General features: G+C 39.5%; 1 protein-coding gene across 1 annotated transcript; it reads right to left on the bottom strand.

The window, feature by feature from the left end:
- Positions 1-711: 711 nt before the first annotated feature.
- pcp4b (Purkinje cell protein 4b) lies at positions 712-22,424 on the bottom strand. Its single transcript, XM_061280533.1, has 3 exons — positions 22,232-22,424; positions 7,786-7,837; positions 712-1,289 (listed from the first exon to the last, which is right to left on the bottom strand). Exons 1-3 carry the CDS (start codon positions 22,238-22,240, stop codon positions 1,159-1,161), a joined length of 192 nt encoding a protein of 63 aa, XP_061136517.1. The 5' UTR covers positions 22,241-22,424; the 3' UTR covers positions 712-1,158.
- Positions 22,425-23,959: the final 1,535 nt, after the last annotated feature.

The following is a 23,959-nucleotide window of genomic DNA, read 5'->3' as shown; positions in this document are numbered from 1 at the left end:
AAGCGCCTCCAGCTAAAGTGCTCAGTCGGAATCAGGCAGTGGTTCTACATATAGAAGGTCAGCAAATCTAAAAAGGAAGAGATTCAGCAAAGGTTTGTCCAAAAGCTTTGCTATTTATAGTTACCACGTCAAAATCTGAGCTATGAATCTGAGGTGTAGGTGGAACCTTATCTGGTTCATCTATTTGGTCACTGGGTCCATTGCCGGGGAATTTGAATTCCTCCAGCCATTGTTATGCCTGTCACCTTACTTTACTTTTCAGATTCTCACCAAAATGTCTTCATCTTTGGCCTTTAAAGCCTTTGGAGATGTATTTATTTATTTATTTATTATCCATCCATCTATTCCTTTATTTATCCATCTATTCTTGTATTTATTTTTAATCAAATGTGTTGGGCTATGTATCTATGCTGTAATGTTGTTTAAATGACTTTGTTTTAGTTACAATATTTTGTTTTTTTTTATTCTAGCATGATGTAAATAGTTAGCCATTAGCCGGGCAGAGATTCCTGTCTGTTGTGTTTGTTTGTAAAGAAGAAAGTCTAGATATTGTCATCTACTACCTTATTACTGTCAGAATGCAAAGTGTTGCTTGGTACAATGTGTTTCCCCACCGGCAGTGGCTGGAAATCAAATCTGCATCATAGCGCTATTCTGGTTTAGTACATAATTGAAATACATATTATACACACACACACACACACACTGGGCACTTGTTCACCAAACAGTCTTTATTCATTCAGTGTGTACATGCGGGTATAGTGAAATCATCTGCTAGAATGGGATGCAGGCTAATTTTACTAAAGCCATCATCACTCTAACACACCTTTTGCTCCATCGACAAACACAATATAGATTCATTTGGGAATTATTGAGGCTGGGACGAGAACAAAAACATATCCCATCACAAATACTACTTCATGATCTAAAAGACAAATACAACGAGAAAAAAAAGTGTTTCTCAAATTTTCTTCCGAATACAGCAGTTGATTATTAATAAATATGACTGTAATAATAGAATGTATTTTTTTCTTTCACAGACATATGTTTAACAGGCTATTGCATTCCTTCTCCTTCCCCAAAACTCCATTACAACTAGTGGAGTTCAAACAGGTATGACACATGCAAATGTCACTGTGTGGTCACAGTGACCGCCAACTAGGACTTATCGTCACGTTTCTTCTTCTGGAACTTCCTGAACTGCGACTGGATGGCTACGGCCGCCTTCTCAGTCTCTGGGTTTTCCATGTCGATGTCGAAATCTTCCGGGACGTCCGCCTTGGATGCATCTGGAGGGGAAAACAAAAAGAGTTATATATGTATATTTGGAAAGGGATGTCACCTCTCACAGAATGATTAAGCGTGATTAAGTGATCCTACCATGAGATTAGATTATCTAATATCTATATAGTCACTATATCGACACGCTATATTATAGTGTGCACATACGTATATACGTGAATACATATACATACAAATATACAAACACTTTTGTAATATATTCTATTGTATTATAAATAAATTAATTAATAAATAAGTTGTGTCATACCCTACATTTTGGACACTAAGGCCTATGGAACGTTAGTACAATATTTGAATTGTGAATACATCAGTGAAAATGGACTACAGAATGCAATAATGCATCTGAGTGAGTCACAGTATGAACCATTTAACAGTGCTGTCATGCAGCCTTGCTTTCAACTCATTTCATGTTAATGTATGTAATCATTCATTTCTTATTAAAGATTTCTTCAAGTGTGATGAAAATGTTGACGTAAATGTATTTTTAATGAACTACAGTAACTGACGAGACATAGTATATGAACTCAACAGTGGCTTTGCATAGAGAACCCTGAAATACCACACAAAAGGTCCAATGTCATCACAATGGACTTTGTTTCTCAGGTCAAAGATTAATGAAAAGCATTTAATTATCTGAAAACTGACGCCATAACTGTAATCCCCCCAAAACCGCCAAATAATTCAATCCAAAAGAAGAAAATGTAGTCTTATTTTCTATTCAAAGGCATAGTATAAAAATGAATAACACATGATCTGTATCACATGTATCTACACAAAATATATTTCGGTATTATATTATCCTGTATTATATAATACGCATTGTAAGGAATTTCAAGATGGCTTTAATAATGCATAAAAGCAAATGGATTTTTGAATTCATTAAAGTTTAGGTGGATGTTAATGTGTGTGTTGTGTCTGAAGAATAGAATTCAAAAGCAGACTCGCTTTGAGCTTGCATCATGCTCACATGCGGGGCCAGTGCATCGGTTTGAATTTATAAATAGATAATGTCAACATTTTTGCACATATTGACAAAGACAACTGGCCTGGCATCCATACAGATGAACGATAACGAGGACTGTAATCTGCAATTACCTCGGCACCAATTAAATGTCATCAATTCCCATTATTGGTTGAGCAGAGCGCATATGTCAGTGTAAGTAACTGGGCTCTATGGGGCTTTAAAGGTCACAGCACACTAACATTTACACTGTGAATTCCACTGAGGTTTAAACATCTGTCAGTTTGCAGCTCCATGAAGCAGAACCATGGAAAATGACCCTCGATATAGCATATTTGCTCCACAATGATCGTGCCTCATGTGCGTTACAAGATCCTGACTGACTAATTAGGAAGCAACAAACAGCAGAAGCCAGTGAAATCCACAGAGGGCGGTATAACGAACCTGCTTGTGCATTGACAATGTAGCTAATCCCCCCTGATCCCTCATGGCTGGTCAAAACTCCTTTTTTCTTGCTTCTCAAGGGCGAGTCACTAATCCCCGTGTCAGGACAAGATTCTAATGTGACATAATTGCTATTGGATTTTCCACTGTTCCAGTGATGGTTGTTTGGAGTCCCAGATGGAAGCATTGACTATTGAGCCATGTCCTTCACTGTGACAACACAAGACATACCTGTACTGATCATGTGTAGCCCATTCATCCCAAAACCAGAATTTCCTGCCTTTTTTTCACCATAACCATTTCTTCACAAAGAGTTGGACTCATTTTTAAATCAAATTTGCCTGATAATTCTAATCCCACCTCTTTTCACCCCTTATCCAATCACAGTAGGCGATTGCCTCGTTGCCCTCTCAAACATTGGTCCGCCTTTTTCCTAGGTGTTCGTCTGGTAAAATTTCATTTTTGGTTCTATGGTTACCAGCACACGCCCCTTTGCCACCAATGGCACTTTTCCGTGTTCAAAAAAAAAAGCAAAACAAAAGATGAAATCTCAGTCACATAGGTTTAGATAGTAAGTCTTTGATTTCTGAGGCTTTCTTTTCTTTTCTGAGATTTCGGATTGAATTTGAATTTTTGTTGAGTTACTGCTTGCTCTATAGTTCCACTTTCATGTGCATATCACATTGACGAAGGCTCAGCTGAGGTAAGTTCTCACTCTGTCTCACTCAATGACAATGATAGATGGCGCTCACTCGAAAGATGTGCGTCTCTGCCCCCAACACAGACGATCCCGCTATTACCTCTGGCAGCACCATCAGTGTCCCTGTCTTCACCTAATGAGCGTGTAAATCGGCTGTCAGAGGGCTATCTGGATTCCTCCCCACTTTTCTATGAAGGGGGCTATATTTATTTATTTATCGCTTCGATGATAACCGGCGGAATCTATGCACCGGGAGATGTTTGGCTTTAAGGATTTACTTTAGGCATGACTTGCCAGTTTGGTGGCAATTTTTCTGTAGAGTTGTGTAGATGAAATGGGTTCACAAGTGACATGGTAAGGCCATGCTCGCTTGGCTGTCTTTCAGAATGTCTTTTAAAAGTGTCTCTGGAGAGGCGTGAAATATGGGACTCCTTATTGATTTGACTGCTTTAAAAGCAGTTGAGCCATGGGTAGGTGGGTGGTGGTAGTGAGGGGGGGGGGGGGCAAGACGCATAAAAGAAAGCCTTACAGACCTTGACACGAGTGAGACAGATTTGGAAAGTCAAAATTTATCTTCAAGTAATATAATGCAAGGTTTTAGATAGTGAGAGGGCATTTATTTTCAGCTTAAGGGGCTGCTTTATGGGATTTATTTATAGTACCTGTAATGTTGAGCCAATTGCAAAATGCAGGCTTCCCATTTAAACACAGTTCTTATAGTAGGACAGTATATTGGACGATCAAGTGTACTGTACAGGGGAAGCTCTTGGATAATTTTTAATGAGATGTTCTTCAAACTCTTTTTTTTTTTCAACTTTATTTTTAAGAAAAAAATTAAAAATAGTGCTACATTGACTTTCTTTATTATTTCGTTTTATGACCACAGTTGTAACCCGTGTCACTTGTATGTCAACTCTTTCCCCATTCAAATGACTGGAAATGCTAAAACACTCAACCAAATTAAATGTGTTTTAATAAAAATAACAATCTTCAGGAATGTGTGACATCATAGAGAAATGACATAGTTAAATAGAATGTAAAGATTTTCATATATTTTTCATCCTTTAACTCGACAGACACTGTGCTGTTCCTTCTGGTGTTCATCCCGTAGCCACCAGGGGGCAATTGATGCCGATGTAATACATGTGAATTTCATGATGGAACACAAAAAAGATGAAGCTGCACAAATTCATACTTTCTAATAAAACAACCCATGATTATTATTGAATTGTCTGTCTGCAAGTGTTGCCGCACTATTTGTGTTCAAATAAACATTGTTGAAAAGTTTTTAACTCCCACAACATCCATGCAACGTCCATTTGCATTGTGTGTTGTTAATTAAAGGGTAAAAAGACAGTAAGCCAGTTAGAGAGTAAGAGTAGAGCTTGGTTTTAATCCATGTAAAGCACTTTGAGTGCATGCACAATTATGTTGCTATGCACATTGTAACTAGCCAGTTTTTGTGTGTCTCTAGTTAAAAGTCAGCACGAGAAAACATACGCCCTCCAAAACCCTTGAAGTGTGAGAGACACCTGCCGCAATCAATACACACATATACACACACTGTATTGATCACTACTGCAGGCTTGGTTGCTCACACTGTGTCAACTTTTACTTGGCTTTCCGGGTGGATGCACAACCTATGGACTGAATGTGGTGTGTTCAAAGAGTCAAAAGAGCAGTGAATGCCTCCATACCCTTGATGTATTCAGCATAGCAACAACCGAGTACAGTGAAGCTAATTAAAAAAGGATGCAGGAATTGGGTCATCCTCGCTGAGAGCCCACTGCAATCTATTTATAAAAAAAAAAAAAAAAGGATAACTTTGATCTCTAAAGGTGAGCTAAGTCGAAACATTCCTGGGTCTATTCAGAACCGTGGAGGAGGAGTTATTACTCTTGTGAGCAGATTCGTGCTGTATGCCAAATTACAATGATGTCAATGGAAAGTACAAATAGTGCAAAGTACAAATACTTACTGTACTTAAGTAGATTTTAGGAATTTAGATTTCTGACAATGTCAATGTGTTCACTCTGTTCTTTCTCCTTACTTGCTTAAAATAGGCCTGTTACTCTAGTCAACCTCTATGGATGTTGAGATGTTAAAAAAATGATCTTATGAAAAGATGTAAATGAAGGTTAATCGAGATTTTATGTGACTATAAGGAGAAAAATGTCAGTGACAGCAGTGAAATGGAGGAATATGATCCAGCATCATTAACCACATAAATGTTCCCCATCCATGTCCTTATTTTCACGAATTGTTTCAAATACGTTGTGTTGTGTGCATGTGTATCTCAACAGCACCAAACATCCCCAGAGATACAAGCAGCTGGATTGAAATAGTGTTTCTTCAGGCATTCCACTGCAACCATTGAATCAATATTCACTTTTGTAAAGTAATCTTTGCCATCCTGGTGATTCCCAATATTTCTGTAATGAGGCAAACAGCCCTGCTGTGGGACTGGGGGTCATGCGCTGTGATTGTGTCCTCTCACTTTAGTATTCCCTGTTAAAATAAGTATGAATACATTTATATGTGCTACTGTCCTTGCGCTTGTGAGAGAGGTTGTCTGGAAAGATAAACTCTGCTTGTGGAGTTAGTTGGAGCCACAACCGCAGTCATTAATACCACTCCTCATCCTCCCACTCTTAAAACAGTAAACGTATACTGGATACAAAACGCCTTTGCTTTTCTTCTTTCACTGAATGCAAAGAACATTAACATTAAGCTCCAAGCTGCTTTTCAATTTTCAGAGTTTCTGTCTGGAATTGGGCAGCATGCTGTGGCACGGCTGTGTCTGCATGTTCTCCCAGTGCTTGAGTGTGTTTGCACAGGGGACAAAAGCTTTGTCCCGCATTGCAAAACATGTATTTTATGTCCATTAAAGACATCCGATTGTCAAAAGGTGTAAATGGGAGTCAAAAACGTTTGTTAATATGTGCCCTGCCAGTGCATAGTGTATCCTGGCTTTAGCAACCATATAGGAACCATGTATAGAGAAGTATAGGAAATACAGAAAACATATGCATTATATCCACCCAAATGACTTTTTACGCACACCCGCACAGATTGTTTTCTCCTCGTTGCATAGAGTGATTATCTTTGTTATTGTACAAATGGGTAAGCGGCACATTCTAAATCACTGCTGTAATTTGCAGCACGCTAAATTACAAAAGATAATAGCAGTCGATGTCTTGGTTTATTTTGCTTCTGCTTTTGTGTATTGACAGAGAGATTCACAGTAAACATGGTTGGTGAAGTCTTTTTTTTTGCTCCCCCAGGCTTGAGTAAATAGGGTAAATCTCAGTCTAATCGTGCATACTCTCATCAGAGGATTTAGAGCCGAGAGTCATCTCGTCTTTGTCTCCTGATGTTTGCATTATTCTACCCAAGTGAGTCCAAGCATTATAGCTCAAAATGATTTATGAGAAAGCTGCAAAGCACAGCAACATATACCAACAAAAGTTATTTCAGAGTAAGATGAGAGAGGCCAACATTGGCTGAAAATTCCAATAGATGCAGAATTTATTTTGCTGAACAATGTGTCATTTTAAATAAATAATGGCGCTCACTGTAGCCTGCTGATGGATGCCGCAGCTCCCCTGCTCTCGCTCACACCACCTGAACTTCAGGGGACAATGTATTACCAGGAAGTGACAGATGAGCTCTTTTTCAAATTTGTCCACTGTATGTTGCTGCCATGTTGACATTGATATGACACTTTGCTGTGGTCAATTTGTAATCAGATCTGATGGCAAGGCCTCTAGTCCCATAAGATGCGTGCGTGCGTGTGTGTGATGTGTTTGTGCGTGCATGTGTGTGATGCCAGCTGTCCTTCAGCCTTTGTTACTGTCAATCATTGGACGTCTGCCTTCAAAAGCTCATCCTGAATACATGAGCCATCACGTCCTACAAACTCCGGTGGACTTATCCTTCTTTCCACACTATCCGCTCGCCTCATTTAATCATTGGCTGGCGTTCCCTCGCCGTCTTCTTGCAATCTGCCAGTTATTGTTTTGATTTAGAGAAATGTTTAGAAAAACTTGTGCCCTTGTGCTCCATTGTGGGAGGGAACGCAGTAAACCTTTTTACAATCTATTGGAAGTGGCTTCCCTCATGAGGGGGTGCTGTAATAAACGTATTTTTAAGATGATAATAATCAGATCTGTCTACCGGCACTTTGATTAAAAAAAGAATACCAGTCTAAAATCGATCAAGAATTGAGGTTGCAGTGAACCTCTTGTAACCTGCATTTACGGTGTACACAAAGTGACAAGATATAGTGTGCCTCGTGATGCCCTTCATTATTAGATGTTGCAGAGAGTTTGCTGTGCACGCCTTGGGTTTTGACCTCGGGAATGAGACTGCAGCTTACCTTGTCCTCCGGAGGTTTTGTTGTTGCCAGCTGCAGGCCCAGATCCTTGCCTCTGCGGAGAGAAAGAGGAATCATTTGGTAAACACTATTGTTTTCCCCTCAAAGCCGGAAAATAAAGCTGTACACATTCAAGCAACAGTCATTCATGAACGTTTGTGAAGAATGGAAAAAAAACTCAGGTCTTGCTCGCTTGACTCTGAGGATGGATGATTCCATTGATGTCCTTTTCCAGATTCTCAATAATGTTTAATAGATTCTTCCTTGGCCCATAGTTTCGGGACCACCCACCTGCAATTTTACAAAGTTTCATTGAAATTTGTATTTTTTTTGTGCAATTTTACGAACGGTATCTTTAGAAGCACTTAAAATGTTCCCATAACGACTGTGTCAATATAACCCAATGTTAACTTCAGGAAACGTTCACTAAACCCACCATGTGGACGCATAGATTATGTGAAGTTAATTTATTGTCTAATTTCTTGAGACTGGATATTTCCAATTTATCTGTCTTGTTTTACCGCAAAATAAACAGCAATGATTACACTTGTTTTGCAGACCAAGCACTCCATAGTACAATATATACGTAATTGCATCACATTCTGCTCTGTTTGCTTCTCCTTCGCATCTGCTACTTGTTAAATAATTCAGCATCAGTTATCCATTTCTCTCAAGTGATGTCCCTGAGCATGTGTTTACAAATGCTTTGATAGACCATCTATCTTCGCAACCACATCTCGCAAACAAATTTACCCTGCAACCAATGCATTTTTCAACAAAATTGCAATTGTCATGTAAAATTCACTACGACTGAAACAACAATACAGCTGATGGTGTGATTTATCAATCAATGGTTGATGGTTGAAATCGAATCAAGCTTTCACCAAATTAAATTATCTCTCTTCTCATCACCAATGTGGACCATTTATAGCAGTTTGGCCGGCAGGTTTCAAGTGAACAGGCTTGGTGGGATCGCTGATGACAGAGCAGGATCAATGCTGCCCCTATCCCCTTAAGACTAGCTCATAAAAGCATTGGCAATGGGAAATTGATGACTAAAAACTCTTCATCTGGAGAGAAAAGAAAACAGCAAAGGAAGGATAAAGCGGCAAGGAGCAAGCACAGTGGGTCTTCTAATTCTTCAGTCAAAAACCTCTGATGTTCAAGACAAAAAAGATTTTCCGAGAGCTTCAAATGGCATTTAATCAGAAAAAACATTCCAGTTTGCAAGTATTTGTTTATGATTCCTTTGCTGCAAAAGAAGTAAATGTATTTATTTCTGCTAATTCAAGTAGGAAAGCAGCTGAAGGGATTGAATACTTCTTCATCTTCTGGTTCTAAATAACAAAAATAATATTTCTGAGGTTCGATACAAGGAACACACTAGAGGATGTGAAGAATAACCAAACAGGAAATGATTCCATTGGAGCGCAATGTCTGCTTGAGCCTTTGGTGCCTCAGAAGCTCTCACTGCAACCATGTCTTTGTAATTACCTGGTTTGTTCGAAGGTTTCCTATTTGTTCATGTCAAGGCTTTAATAGCGGAGGAATCGAAAAGGCATCATAGTATTTGTCTTCTTTTCTCAGCTTATCTCTCGACATTATTTATTCAACACTTTCAATGCATTTCAAATAGCCTGAGCTGCACTTTGATGGCAGAAGGAGGAAGAGATGGGAATAAGCTTGGAAGCGTCCTTTTTTTGTGAATGCACATCAATGCCCATTTTAAATTAGATTTTTCATTTTCTTGTTGTTTACATTAACTTGTCAACCATCATTCTTAACATCTTACCATCACAAGATGAAATTAAACGCGTGTTTGATTTATGATTTAGTCAATCAGTTCATGATAATTGTATCGATGATATTAGTCTCTTCTTCCTTACCGTGGAGGAGAAGTTTGCATATAATAATAATCCCAGGAGCTAAATTGTTGCGGTCTCTAGTCCCCTGGAAGGGTCACCCAAGGCAAATAGGTCTAGGTGAAGGACCGGATAATGCACGACTCAAAATTCCATATGATAAATAAATCTACTGGAAATGTTTTCCCTCGCTCGGATACTGATTGCCAGTCCCTTGCTCCTGGCAAGCACTTGCTGAACGGGGCTCGAGAGGACACAGCCTCAAGGGATGACATGGGTCCTTCTTCCCAACATTCTATACTTCCATCCATTCCTCCATCTGTCCATCTGTCTGTTCGTCTATCTATCTATGCATCCATCCGTCCATCCGTCCGTCCATCCGTCCATCCATCCATCCATCCATCCATCCATCCATCCATCCATCCATCCATCCATCCATCCATCCATCCGTGTCTATCTGTCTATTATAGACAGAAATGCAGGGGGGGGAAGCAAGAACCTTGGAACTCTGGACATAAATATTCATTTCATTTAAACAGATGCACCAGACACACAACCAAATGAAATTGGGGGAAACCAATTGACAAACACAAACGTTACTGACAGTATTGGTCCAGATCACTTGAGGACTTTGTTTTAAAAAACATTTCCTTTGCATTTTTGTATTTAATAAAGCATGAGCAGATTGTAGCAGGGTTAACATAATTTAGTTTACGCTATACATGTTCTATGCACTGAGGTGCTGAGGACCTATCACACAGGGCAGCAGGGAGAAGGAAGCGTTCTGCCTCACCACCCCTGGGACTGAGCCAAGTGTAAATTGCCATAACAGCAACTTGACGAGCAAGATTACTGAGTGGGGAAATGCTCTAAACACACACATACACACACTGACCAACAAATCAGCTCACCTGTCAGACGAATGCACACACACACAATCTGTGAGAGGAACAAATAGGTGTGTGGATTCAAAACCAATCAAGTGGAGGGAAAAACCTGTAATTACACTGATGAGGGTGATGGAGAGCAGTGAGATTCAACTTGAACCTCTCGTTTATCATGAACGGCCATTGAGGGACAGCAAGTGCATTGAGGTAATACACACACACGAGTCAAGCAGAATTTGAAATTATATATGCACTCTGCATATGCTGTACTGCATGCACACTGTACATCAGAGAATATGGGAAAATATTTTATCTTTCCCATTCTTAGTAGACAGAAGCTGCCATGCGCAGATGACCTTTATGTTAGTTTGTATGTTTGTTTGTTTGATTTGTTAAGTGCACTGAAGCACAAAAGACGTCACATTTTCAGTGCACTTTCACTCGAATGCACATCAAGAAGAATATGCACACATATCTACAGATCAAGGATCATTAGTCCAACTGAATGTACATATTGTGTGTAAACAATAGGAACAGATGAAGCTAACTTAAGGTTAACATGTCTGTGTGTCTTTTGGGGGATGGGCAATTGGCCTTAACATTATTAAACAACCCAAAAATACGTAGAACCTTAGTTTCCTAAATAAAATATTTTGCTTTGAAATTCAACACAACGAGAGTCTTCACTTCAGTCGTATCTTGATTATTTTATTTTGAATTCATTGTGCTGATGTCTAAAGGCAAAATTTTAAAACAGACTATGAATGTAAAACAAACAAACAAATGTCCTTGGTTTCATAGCAACATATAGTAAGTGCATCTTGGTGTGCTTCAAAATGTCTTGTTTCCATGACAGTGACAAATTGCATCGTTCACTATGATGTGTCGCTCACCCGGCTCAAAAAGGTGACGTCCAGAGTGTGGTGGGTGCACGAAAAGGCACTATGTTAAAACTCCCTTCATTCTGCTGCTGCCTCTTCATCTACTCAGAAGCAGCCTGCTCATCTTCACCACAGTGGGAGTGAGTCTGCAAGCACCCCTTCACTACAAGCACTCCGTGTGTAAAAGCTTCAACTCACATTTATCTGCGTGAGCCGCATTGGCTGTTACATAAAGCATACTGCCACGAAGGCCACAGGGTATCGTGAAACTGTGCTAAATCAGTGCTGGATCAATAAGTCCACGCCGCATTTTTTTTTACATCCTCCTCTATTTGTTAAAGAAGAGAAAGTAGTGTAGAGGAGTTCTTATTATTTTAGTGTTGCAAGCAGGTGGAACACATGTGATATAATTATATATATGATATAATTTTAGCTGAACTGTATATATATTCTTTTAATGATGCACTGTAAAAAGAGAAGTTGTGTGTGGACCAGCTAGCCATTCTTAAGTGATTCAGGCTGAGGAGAGTTATGGCTAAAATATTTAGAAAACAAGGTACACAGGCCAAATTGAAGAATTATTTTGACGCTTCTGATCAAAGTGAACAAAGGCCCGATTGTCGGATGTCTCGGAAAGATGACACTGAGTCATTATCCAGGCCATTATCCAGTCTTACTCAATGCTGAACCTGTTCGTCAATCTTCATGAAACTTTTATGTGAGTAGTCACCACCAAGTTCAGCTGAGTCACAGATAGTACAATTGGAAGTTGACACTTTCTTCTTCTTAATATTTTCCGGTAGCTTCAATGGCACCGCGATGCCTCTTACAGGTCAATCTCGGTACATTGACAATCATCTAGTTTTATTTGGGAAGGAAATTTACAATAGCCGGCAAATGAGTGTGATGGGCTGTGTCGGCTATCACACAATTAGAGCAGTAAGAACACATAGAGCATTTATTTTCCTGAAAATGTGTGAGGGCTCTCACGTTTCAAAAATCACTTAAGATGTGAAAATTCATTGCGTATAAACCCGCCTCAAAAAAGCAAGGCAGGCCGACTGTCATGCAACCATGGAGACTGATCAAAGTGCCTGAACGGAGCCTTACAAACTGTGCCTGTTCAATAAAAAGTTTTTTTTTTTCTTTCCTTTGAATACTAGCTGGAAACCATTTTTTAATTCACAGCAATTCCCACAGAGAAGAAGAGAGAGCGAGAAGCAGAGAAAATACATTACTTTGACTCGTCAAATGATTTTTTCAAACTCCCCGTCTGTTACACAACTTAATGAGCCTTGAAATTGACGAGATTACATTTTATGGTGTTTCTTTCATTAGGGCAAGTTTTGCTAGCGTCTGGGGATTACTTTCCTCTATTTGCGATTGTTGTGATGGTGGTACCTAACATCGCAAAAGGCGAAGGAGAGATGAAGTTGTGCACGGTCAGGAATCAGGATGGCTTCAGGTTCAATCAGCCAGTCAATTTACAGAAGCCAGTTACCGTGATTCCCACTGACACACTTTTAATCATGAGGTCCTTCACTCGTTTTTTATTTAAGGAATAATAGAACCAATCTGTGGAAAAGCTATACAAGTGCTTGTTTGTAGTGATTAAAGGAATAGGTCAACCTTTTGGGAGAAGTAAAGTTGGAAGAGGAAAATCATCTCAAAGTGGAAGTTAACTTAATATTTTTTTACAATGTGTCTAATCTCTAAAACTGCTGCTCTGTGAAACAATGTTATCAAATTAATATTAACATATACTGAAGCCCGTCTAACCCTAACTCTTTCACCAGGCAACCGCCACCATCATTGGCAACTTAAATCTCATGATACGTATTTGACTCATCCAGGAGAGATCTGCAGTTGTCACCCTCGCTGGCGAAAGGAAATGTTAATGACACTTCTCACCTCCGGCTCTGGCTCCCCAAGGTGGCCCCCTTTTCAACAACCACAAATAGGAGCAATTATCTTTTCCTCTTTTTATTTCCTCTCCTCCCAAGGCACATAAACAGTATTATGGCCATTGCTGAATTACAGCTCAGTGTTGCATGGCAACAACTTGAAGTGGACGCATTGATGATGCCATAATATGGATTTCATGTTGAAATTGTGCTACAGAGACCATTGAAAATGATGGGAGGAGAACAAAAACGACATTTTATTGCAGTTCTGCCAAAAACATTTACCATGTCCACACTAAATTCTCATGTACTCGCTTCCTGTTTATAAGAAGAGGAGAGCATTAAAGAATCAATAGGCTGTGAAAGCTTCTTAGTTGGTTAATCTGCAATATTTGATTCATAAGCAAAGTTGGCATCAAGCAATGATAGAGGTTTTGGCTTCAGCTACTCCATCTGGATCAGAGATGTTGACCCTTTTGAAAGGCTCGACTGTTGGCAGTTAGTCTGCTATGTGCTGCCATCTAGTTCCAGGCGGACATCAGCTGTGCGTAGGTCCACGTGACATCAATGCGACCCAGATAACGCTCCCGTCTGCTTTTGTGGGCCAAGCGGCAGGAGAGCCCAGGAATGAACTGCAAGGAGCAAGGTGTTCAAATTAAGAGACTAATTATGAGCAGTGATGATGATGAAGCTGTCCTCTGTCCGTCCTTCCACACCAGAGATGTTCACAATTGCTGCAAAACCCCACAGAAAAGCCTCTCGGGGAAGTGAGGTGCTACTGAAATAGGGATTTGTCATAAATAATGTGTATTTGACCAAAGTAGATTGATGGATGTGGAAATAAATGAAATGGACTTCATTTCAACAGTGCAACTTGGCAGCCTCCCAAACGCAAAAGCTTTAAAAAAAGCAGTATTGGACCGTAATCGTTCATGTTCACGTCATCTCCTCGACATTTATTGAAAGTGTGTCACAAAACCATTTCCTCAAAAGCTAAAAGAACTGCAACTGTCAAGTCATGTAGAGGTCAATCTTGGCCTGAGCAGATGAGATCTTCCGTGGCCATTAATGGCCAAAGAGTCACAAACCTTTTGTTACGTCAACATAAGAATTTTGCCATTGGTAAAATATCGTGTTAAATTATGTGTGAGCTCAAATATAAACCAAATAGCTAAAGTTCTATGGTTCTTGTCTACAAAGATAAACATTGTTGCGACGATTGAAACATTTCTTTTGCTACAAAACTAATGACTTTGACATCCAAATAACCTTGGTTAGCCCTGTTTTACTGAGTTGGGTTTGATTACCCTTTTAGTCTTACCCTGCTCCTTCTCAATCACCCAATCATTTGTGAGCTTGTACTTGGATTTCTGTCTTCGCAAGCTGGTGTGAACTTTCTCAATTCTGACGATGAGCTCAGAGCAGGATTTATTTTTTCCAATTAATATGCAAACAATTATTTCATTATGTGCACTCAAAAGCATCGCATTAGAATCAATGGAGCCTGTTTACCAAAACAATTATGAAAACATCACAGTAGCAGCCACACTCAGAGTGGTCCGAGAATAACAGTCTTTATATGTATGGGTGCAAAAATCCTCCAAACAAATCTTTCTCCAGCTTACACTATGAAATCTATTTTTCTGTGTCAGCATCTGTGCAGTAGTTACTCTTATGTAACCAAATTCACTATGAGACTTAAGAAGAGAAAGGTTGCACAAAATGATAATCTTCAGATTTACTGGGGCAGGCTTGGTGATGAGTGAAGGTATGCAAATGCGTCCGCTGACATCTTTCCACTTGTTCTCACGTTCAAACCCTCTTAGGCTCAAACCTGTTTCTGCAACTTTCCTACTTATTAGCTTGCCCTGCAGTCCCCCGCAGTCTCTGAAGTGCTATTTTCAGCCTCCAATCTCTGGGGTGTGATGCTGTAATGATTTTGTGCTGGGTAAATTTGCACCATGCAGCAGGAATGTCGCTTAGCTAATTCAAACGCTTGCAGCCTCCTCGACTTGTAAGGTACATGACTGAAACATGTGCGCAGACCTCTCTATTCCTGAACTCGCCCGAATGTGTGATTTACATTCAGTGCCATCTGTACAGTAAGCAAAGAAGAGATTTTTTTTCGTGTGTTAGGAATACTAGACACATAAATGTTTAATTGCATTATGCTATTTACCGCCAATTCATCTATTCGGATCAATTTATATATTCGCATCATGCATGCTGCTTCCCCATAGTATACGTAGCTTCATTGATCACCCACTGCAGGGGAAGCACTCCCAAAGCACTTCACCTGAGTAGCAGGCTTAATAGAGATGCCTATTTCTTTTATTGATTCACTATACATTGTGGATTGCCTGTGCAACATGCAGACCAAGCCGCCCAGTAACATCATGTGGAACACCCCTCCCCCCAACCCTTAGCGTGTACACAGCTTGTGAATATATGGCTCCATAATAGTGATCAGACTCAGCTGCAGTGTAAAAACACACCAGTGTGTAATAGCAGCAATTTCAGTGATGCTCAAATCTGCAGGTTAATTTGTCATTGTTATTCATATCTTCTTTGCGGTGTTGGCTGATGTCGTGATTGGTAATTAAGCTCAGCCTGATGGGAATCAATGATGATAAACACTGATGAGTTAGTACAGATTGTTTGATAATGGAAAGTGGTAGACCCAAGCTTTACAAAATGTTCTTGTGACTACCGTAATTTTCGGACTATAAGTCGCACCGGAGTATAAATCGCACCAGCCATAAAATGTCCAAAAAAGTGAAAAAAAAAACCAGATATATGTATATAAGTCGCTCCTGAGTATAAGTCGCCCCCCCACCCAAACTATGAAAAAAAACGCGACTTATAGTCCGAACATTACGGTATTAGAAATTTCAAATACTTTGAACACTGCAAAATCACATCATGTTGTGTTGTTGAAGTGCATATAAAAAAGAAACAGAGCACTCAATGAAACTCACCAAAATATTATTAATCTCCAGACCACCAAATATGCGAAGCAAGTATGGCTAGCTCAAATCAGATGGAATCTGCACATCTGCACATTCATTCATTGGAGACCATGAACGCAAACGAAAGGAGAATAAACCCAATACAATTTTAATGGTTTTAAAAATTCAACCAGCCTCTCCAAAATGAAACCATCTGCTTGTTCAATAGCAAATGAAAACGCAACCATCAACGTGGGAGGCCGCGACACAACAGAATGACACAATCCACAAAAGTCCGCTAATCCTGCAGAACACGTTCTAAAGCTGCTTAGCATCTGAACATAGTGACACACCAGTTTCTCTTGGGGCGTTGCCAGTCGGCAGAGACGAGGGCAGACTTATCTTGTGCAGATTTCCATTCTCAGATACATTTTGGTAGATTAAATGCTTCATGGCGCTGATGGTGAAAGCCTCTAATGTCACTTATTTAATGGGATGGAGAGCAAGTGCTTGAACCCAGAGAGAGGACCAAACAAGAGAGGAAAACAATGGACGGACTCACGCCCTGTTGGATAATGAACCAAACTCACTGTCATTGTTTCGCCTGTGTTACGTTATTAGTGCATTATGGTCAATAAAACGCTAACTGAAAGAGGTACTTTTTATTTGTGTCCTATAAGGATGGGCTGTTTGCCTCGTTTGTACCGACTATCGATGTAATGACACCCTCTTTGCATCCTGTCTAAAAGATTTCAGTCCAATTACTTAGTGAAGTCTCAGCCGCAGCTTAAACTAAATTAAATCGCTTTTTCTGTCAAATTTATGGTTCCTGTCTGTATGTTGAATTAGGGGCCAGAACAAAACAAACACAAGGCTGATTCTAAAGTCTCAAAATCATCATTAAAAAGTCTCCAGTCAGTCCAGACAAAGTGTATGCAAATTTGCAATCATCCCAATGCATCATATTTGCTCTCTTTCTAAATCAGTGGTTCTTAACCTGGGTTTGATCGAACTCTAAGGGTTCGGTGAGTCGGTCTCAGGGATTCGGCAGAGCCTCCGTTGCGGAGGTCCAAACACACCTGATTTATCTTGTAAATTCGTGACGACGCATATATGTACTGGTCTCGCAAAGGCAACAGCAGACATCACACTGATTTGCAGGTATTTATTTGTTTTGAGTTCATGCATTGTTAGTTATGTTCTTTGAACAAAGTGATGTTCATGCATGGCTCATTTAGTAATAAACATTGATGTGTTGAATTTGAAAAAAAAAACTTTTTTTCACTAATGAGAGGTTCGGCGAATGCGCATATGATACTGGTGGGGTTCAGTACCTCCAACAAGGTTAAGAACCACTGTTCCAAATACATACATATCCAGCATCGGCACACTTGTCAGACACTTACTTCCTTATGCATGCTGTTGCCATTCAATACCTGTGCTGTATACAAAATTCTGTCTTCACAAAAAACTAAAAGATTATATTATTGTTATTATTAGAATTGTCTCTATTACATCTGTAAAGAATAGGAAATTAAAGGCTCTTTAATTGCAAGATTGATCAATTTAATGGATTAAATATTATTTTGCGTAACATTATTTCAAATAGTTTCATAGTGAAAGTCCTTAATGGATGCAACAGTGTTATTATGATGTCTAGTAACAGTGTCAGTAGCTTAACCTCTTGTCGGTGCAGAGAGGGGGGAAAAAGGGATTAAAACATCCCAGTCAGCCATTTTCCACTATCTGGAGCAACTGACATTTTTTCTTACTTACTTCTCTGGTTCTTCTATATCAAACAAATTTGTTTGATATAGAAGAACCAGAGAAGTAATTGAAAAAGAAAAAACAAGATGAACCTAGTACAACTGACATTTTTTCTGTTGTCAGCTCATTCATTTCGCTTTGACATACACACGCTGACAGAAGCTTTAGGGACTTGTTCTTCTGGATTTTTAATCTTTTTTGAAGTTGTTGACTACACTGGGGGGCTAAGGGGCGGAGGGAAGTGGAGTATAATTAAAAAGTAAAGATAGAATACACCTTGGGGATATTGTGCAACTACACTCCTGGACACTTTTTAGGCACAACAGCAAAATCGTTTGATATCCATCATTGAAGTTATTAAGATGCACATTGTCAGAGGGGTATTCACTTGACAAGATGTCAATTAATGTGTCATGGTAACTGCACTGCATCCTATTGAGTGCTGTTCCTATTAATTTGATTACGTTATTTAGTTAGATGGATGGGGCAAAATACTGAATGCAGCTCTGAGCTGAGGAGACAGTAGAGAATACGTTGAGCAAAAGGGTAAGTTCAGCCCATGGCTCAATTATCCCATCTAATTTATTCGTGTACTTGTACGGTGTACAGTATTATATCATTGCTGGATCGTGGGTAATAAATGTGCGGTTAGGGCAACTAGCTAGCGACCAGTTCAGGGTATGGTTTGCCAGATTCCAGCACCCCTTGGGGCCCTGAACAGGATAAGTTGTGTTGAAAATGGATGGATGGCATTTTATGACTATTTGAGAATATTTCATTCAGTACATACAAATATTTTTAGGGAATATTTTAATAATCTAGGATGGAAGGGAGAGGTGGAAGGTTTATAGCTGAAGATGGATTTGGAGTTTCTAAGAGGGGAAGGTGAGGATGTAAGGTGAGAGGGGGAAAAAAAAGAGAAATGGCTCAAGTTTGCAGTAAATTATGGAGGTGGGGTTTGTTTTGGCGGAATTTTGTCAATTATTTTTTTTTTATCTTCTGGTCATGTTTGGAGACTAAAACATATTTCAGACATTCATCCAGCATCACTCTGCTCTTCACTGCTGAGACGAATACAATCATCTCATTCTCACCTCATCCCGCTTGCATTCACACAATATCCACTCTAATGTAACACCTTTATTAATCAACAGGAAATGGCAGAGTCTCTTTACTTTACATATTAACGGCAAATCAAAGGTTTGCAATTTTGCTGCGGGTGAAAGGGATTCAATTATTCAAACAGCTCCCTGTTCTGTGTGTGTACACCCAGTATGCATCTTTTATTAAGCCGCCCAGCGTACAATTTGTTACAAACAGCTTGGGGCAGAAGTGCGCTGTTGTCTACATTTGCCATTTGCGCTGATGACAATCATACATTCCACTCAGGTTGTGCTCCCAAACTAAACCTGCCTTTGTTCTGAAGGTTGCTATCAGTGTACTGTTAGCCCACTTTTGCCTTGACCTGAACTTCCTTTATTTATTTTTTTCTTTGAATTGCACAAAAAGGTTACAAAATGCAACACATGTAAATCATTGCTAAACAAGTTAAGACTGCAAATTGGATGCTAAAACATTTTTGTTGTATCACTTTACTCTATTCCGTCCATCAAAAGTGCTGTTGTAGCTCGCAATTTAAATTGTAATTGGGGATAACGTAACAAAAGCAAAGTTTGGCTTTTTGCAATTGTGTAACATACCGTATTTTCCGCCCTATAAGGCACACCTAAAAACCTAAAATTTTCTCAAAAACCAACAGTGCGCCTTATAGTCCGGTGCGCCTTATATATGGACCAAATTCCTAAATTTAAACTGGCCCAAAGCATTGTGTCATGAAATCAGTCATAAATGGCCCGCTGAAGACTATGAATCATGAATCAAAAAGACTATGGATCATTATTTTATGATTATAAAGTAATTTGTTCCGTCTGAAGTTGAAATAAAAAAGGTAAAATGGAGAATGATTTGATTTGGATTAAAAATCTGACATGATGCATTAATGGTGCGCCTTATAGTCCGGTGCGCCTTATATAAGGATAAAGTTTTAAAATGGGCCATTCATTGAAGGTGCGCCTTATGGTCCGGTGCGCCTTATAGGCCGGAAAATACGGTACTTGGTCCTATTTTCATAGACAAGCGCACGCACATGCGCTTGGGTATAAAAACTGCCGCATTTTTATTTTCGTGCCGGGGCAAGTCTGGTTTGTTGTGTTTAGGAACTTAGCAGACGGTGCTACACCTTGCTAGGCATTTTGCCAGACCTAGGGCGTTGTCTGTTACACATTCCGAGCACACTTGACAATGCCGACAGAAAGCAGATTAGACTTTAGACCAGATGACACCAGTTTTAAGTAGTTTAAGTACTGGAGCCTATTCCAGCTGACTTCGGGCAGTAAGCGGGGGACACACTGAATTGGTTGGCAGCCAATTGCAGGGCAGCACGAAACTCAGTTCAGGCTCAGAAATGTCAGGCTTTCAATTTCAGATATGTGTTTAAATTTGAATTTACCTGCTTATTAAACTGTTCCCAATGGAATTAGAGATGCCAAGTTATCTGGCAGGCACTTCATAGTTAAATACCATATGTTGTGCTTTTTGTGGTATACTGCAGTTTAGAAGTGCAATACTGAGGTGTTTCTAAAAGCGATGTGTATTTTCTCAATCAATAAAGTATCTCTCTGAATGTTCAGAATTCATATTTCAATGTTGGTGTTCTATTGCACAGATTATTGATGTCTGGGGAATAGATTCAGCTCAATTTCCCACGGCTGCCGTTATGCTGCACTTCTTTGGACAGCAAATTAGATGAAATGAAATCAAAGTCAACTCCGTTGGCTTTATGCACCCATACATAGTGCCCACCATTTTGCCTCAATTGCTCCAACACGCAATTTACGGTGTCACCACTTTAACTGGACTAACTCATTGTCTGATTTTCAATGATCAAATAATTGACTAAGCAATGATTGTTCATTTCTAATCTTTGAATTAGTATCTTTTGAACAGTGTCAATCAAAACGGAGTATTATTGTGTTTTGCAATAGGCTAGCACTCTTGTAATGAAACCCATTAGACTGAATGAACTATGAACTATAGTAGCCATAATAAGTCATTCAAGTTACCCCATCTTTAATATTGTGAACGAGGATCATACAGTAAAACCGCAAATATTCGTTTAAGCAGACACAAACAAGTCAATTCCCTGGTTGAACTAGAGCTCCCATTAAAAACAATATTCCATGATGATGTTTGTGCAACAAGATACACTCCTATCCCTTGAAACCATTCACAGCCAACATTTTCACGCACCACTACAGTAGAATGCAGAGCAACAGCACAAGATGTTCGGCAAATCGTCCCATCCTTGGGCAAGACATTTCACACACTTTGCCTCCAGGTCGTCAATGTAAATGAGAAAGTGTTCTCAATTTACTTACCTGCTAAAAGATTAAATAAAATAAATGTCCATTAAATTGTAATTCACCTGCTGAATGATGTTGTTGAGTAAAACAATTAACTAAGTGGTTCCATTTCAACAGTGACAACTTGGTATCTGGTGGACGGACGTCTTTTTCCATCTCGTGACATTGGATTTCAAAGTAATTATCATATTCATAAAAAAACAGACAGCAAGCGGCATCAGTCTAAACACCTTCTTTTCATATGTCCAGGAATTCAAACAGAAAGACAATTAAATTTTTTTTTAAAAATACCAAACATAGCACTGTTTGGTCTTTTTTAAAATTTTTAAATCATGATTATTGCATCAATTATTTAAAACATTGTCATTTCATTTGGTACACATTTACCCATTTCAACACATCGCAACAAACTCGATCCATCCAAAACTGCTCCAGATAAAGCCCATTTTATCACTTTTTTTTCCCCCGTCCACTTGTCATCACTGTTGAATCTGGGATCAATATTACGTGGATTGGTAAAAAGCAGCAGCAAAGACCTGCGCGTAAACCTTGCCGTCACCCTAAAGTGAGCGCACGTAAATAATGCGCCCCATTTCATGTTACAAATGTGAGTAAAACATCATTTAAAGTAACATCGCATGACAGCTAAGACCACCGAGTCGACAATCACAGCGGAAGTTATCAATAATACTCTCAATAATAACGACGCTTCCCACCAGTGCGCATTGCCGCAAAGTCCGTGCGTAATAATTAGTTAAAACGCGTAATTAAGTCTTACCCCGCTCATGGTGCACCTTTAAGTAGAGGTTTGCGGTTGGTTCTTTAAACAGGGTTGGTTTCGTGGATATTGACTCACTGCGCGCACAGCAGCTCGCTTTTATAAAGTCCTCAAGCCGACTCCTCCGTGCCATCCACGTCACGGATAAACCAATAGCAGCGCCGTAGGCGAGCGGGTCTCCCCCAAGTTACCACCCAACTCCTTCAACTCTTCATCATGTGGTCATGGTGGAAGCCCCCTGCCGTGGTGATTGGCCTTAGGGGGAGGGCACATATTCATTCAGTTAGAAATATTTCATCATAACGTTTACACCCCCACGGTTCTCATTTGGAACAACAGTTCATTTGTCCTCCCTTGGCAACCGTCAGTGAAGCATTGTTATTAAGATACATATTTCTCTTTCAATCTAATGAGTCCCGACACTAAATTATGGCAAGCTGTATCAGATGTGATGCTTTTATAGAGACAGATGTTCAGTTGTGGCAGAAGGGTAATCATTCTAGAAAAACTGTCATTGTGGTGATTTTTTTATGTTTTCGTGGTGCAAGCAAAGTCTTATCTGCTGGCCTAAACACTTATCAGAAACACAAACTAACATTTACAACCTCAATTAAAAAATGTGTACCATAAATATGTATTAATTTATTCATTGCAGTTTATTCTCTTCATTTCTTAGTGTATCTTTCGACTGCGCTGATGCTTTCAAAAGCATATGTGGATGTTGGGTGTTTTTGTCCGATCAAATTACCTGTTTTCTGATTCAAATCATTTTTTGTTACTCTGCTTACCAGCTTACCAGTTATAACTGGGCCACCAACCCGACCACAATGATGACATAATTATTCTGTCTATTCTGTTGTCTATTAAAGCAAATTGTGTTAGTGCCAATTTCAACTAGCAATACACACTTGTAGTGATCTGCACGCAAATTCACATCAACTGCCCAGTGGTTGGGAAGCGGGTTGGCGGTCACATTATAACCCCACCAATGAGCGTAAGCCCTTGGCCATTCCCTTGAGAAGTGACAAAAACGATCCTTACAAGATAAACCAAGATAGTGATAGGAGAACATGACCGCTGATGCAGAGGTGACCGGTACTGCAGGCCAAGCGACGTCCCAATGGAGTTTTGATGGATGGAGGAAGTCGAATAGAAATGAGGCCCAACATCTTCGACCGGCGTGTCCCTGACTAACTGTCAATGCGTCTGACAAGCTGGATGTGTTCCCAAAAAAGCTCCAGGCTCTCCGTTCTACAGACATATTCTTCAAATTCCTTTTCTGGAGATAGTTAAAAGGACAGAAGTTGTTTATTCTTTGCCAAATATAACAGATGGTACCAGAGCTTTCTTTCTATTCTACCTGGTAACTGCCTGATTAAAATAGCTACATGAAGAAAACACTCTGCTTATAGACTGCAGTGGGAGATATGCAGCTCTGAGTCTCAAATGTGATGGCAAATGTTGCATTATTCATCTGATTATAGTTAACAGGAATTGTTTCACTGAAATATGCTCAATGACAATGAGTTCCCGCTTAAAAATGTCTCTGTTTTTTTCATGTAACTATAAAAACCAGTAAAAAAATAAATAAACTGCAACTGCAAATGTTGGTGCAAAAAAAATGTATATCTTTTTTTTAACGCTGTCAGTTGATGACCTGCCCGTTTAAGAAGCAATGAACAAATACCAATATAGTCTCCAATACTGCCTGGTGCACACAGGTTTGTG

The sequence above is a fragment of the Syngnathus typhle genome, linkage group LG6 (genome assembly GCF_033458585.1).
Source record: "Syngnathus typhle isolate RoL2023-S1 ecotype Sweden linkage group LG6, RoL_Styp_1.0, whole genome shotgun sequence".
Taxonomy (NCBI): Eukaryota; Metazoa; Chordata; class Actinopteri; order Syngnathiformes; family Syngnathidae; genus Syngnathus; species Syngnathus typhle.
Note: the sequence above shows the minus strand (reverse complement) of the source record. Positions and strands in the feature narration are given on the sequence as shown.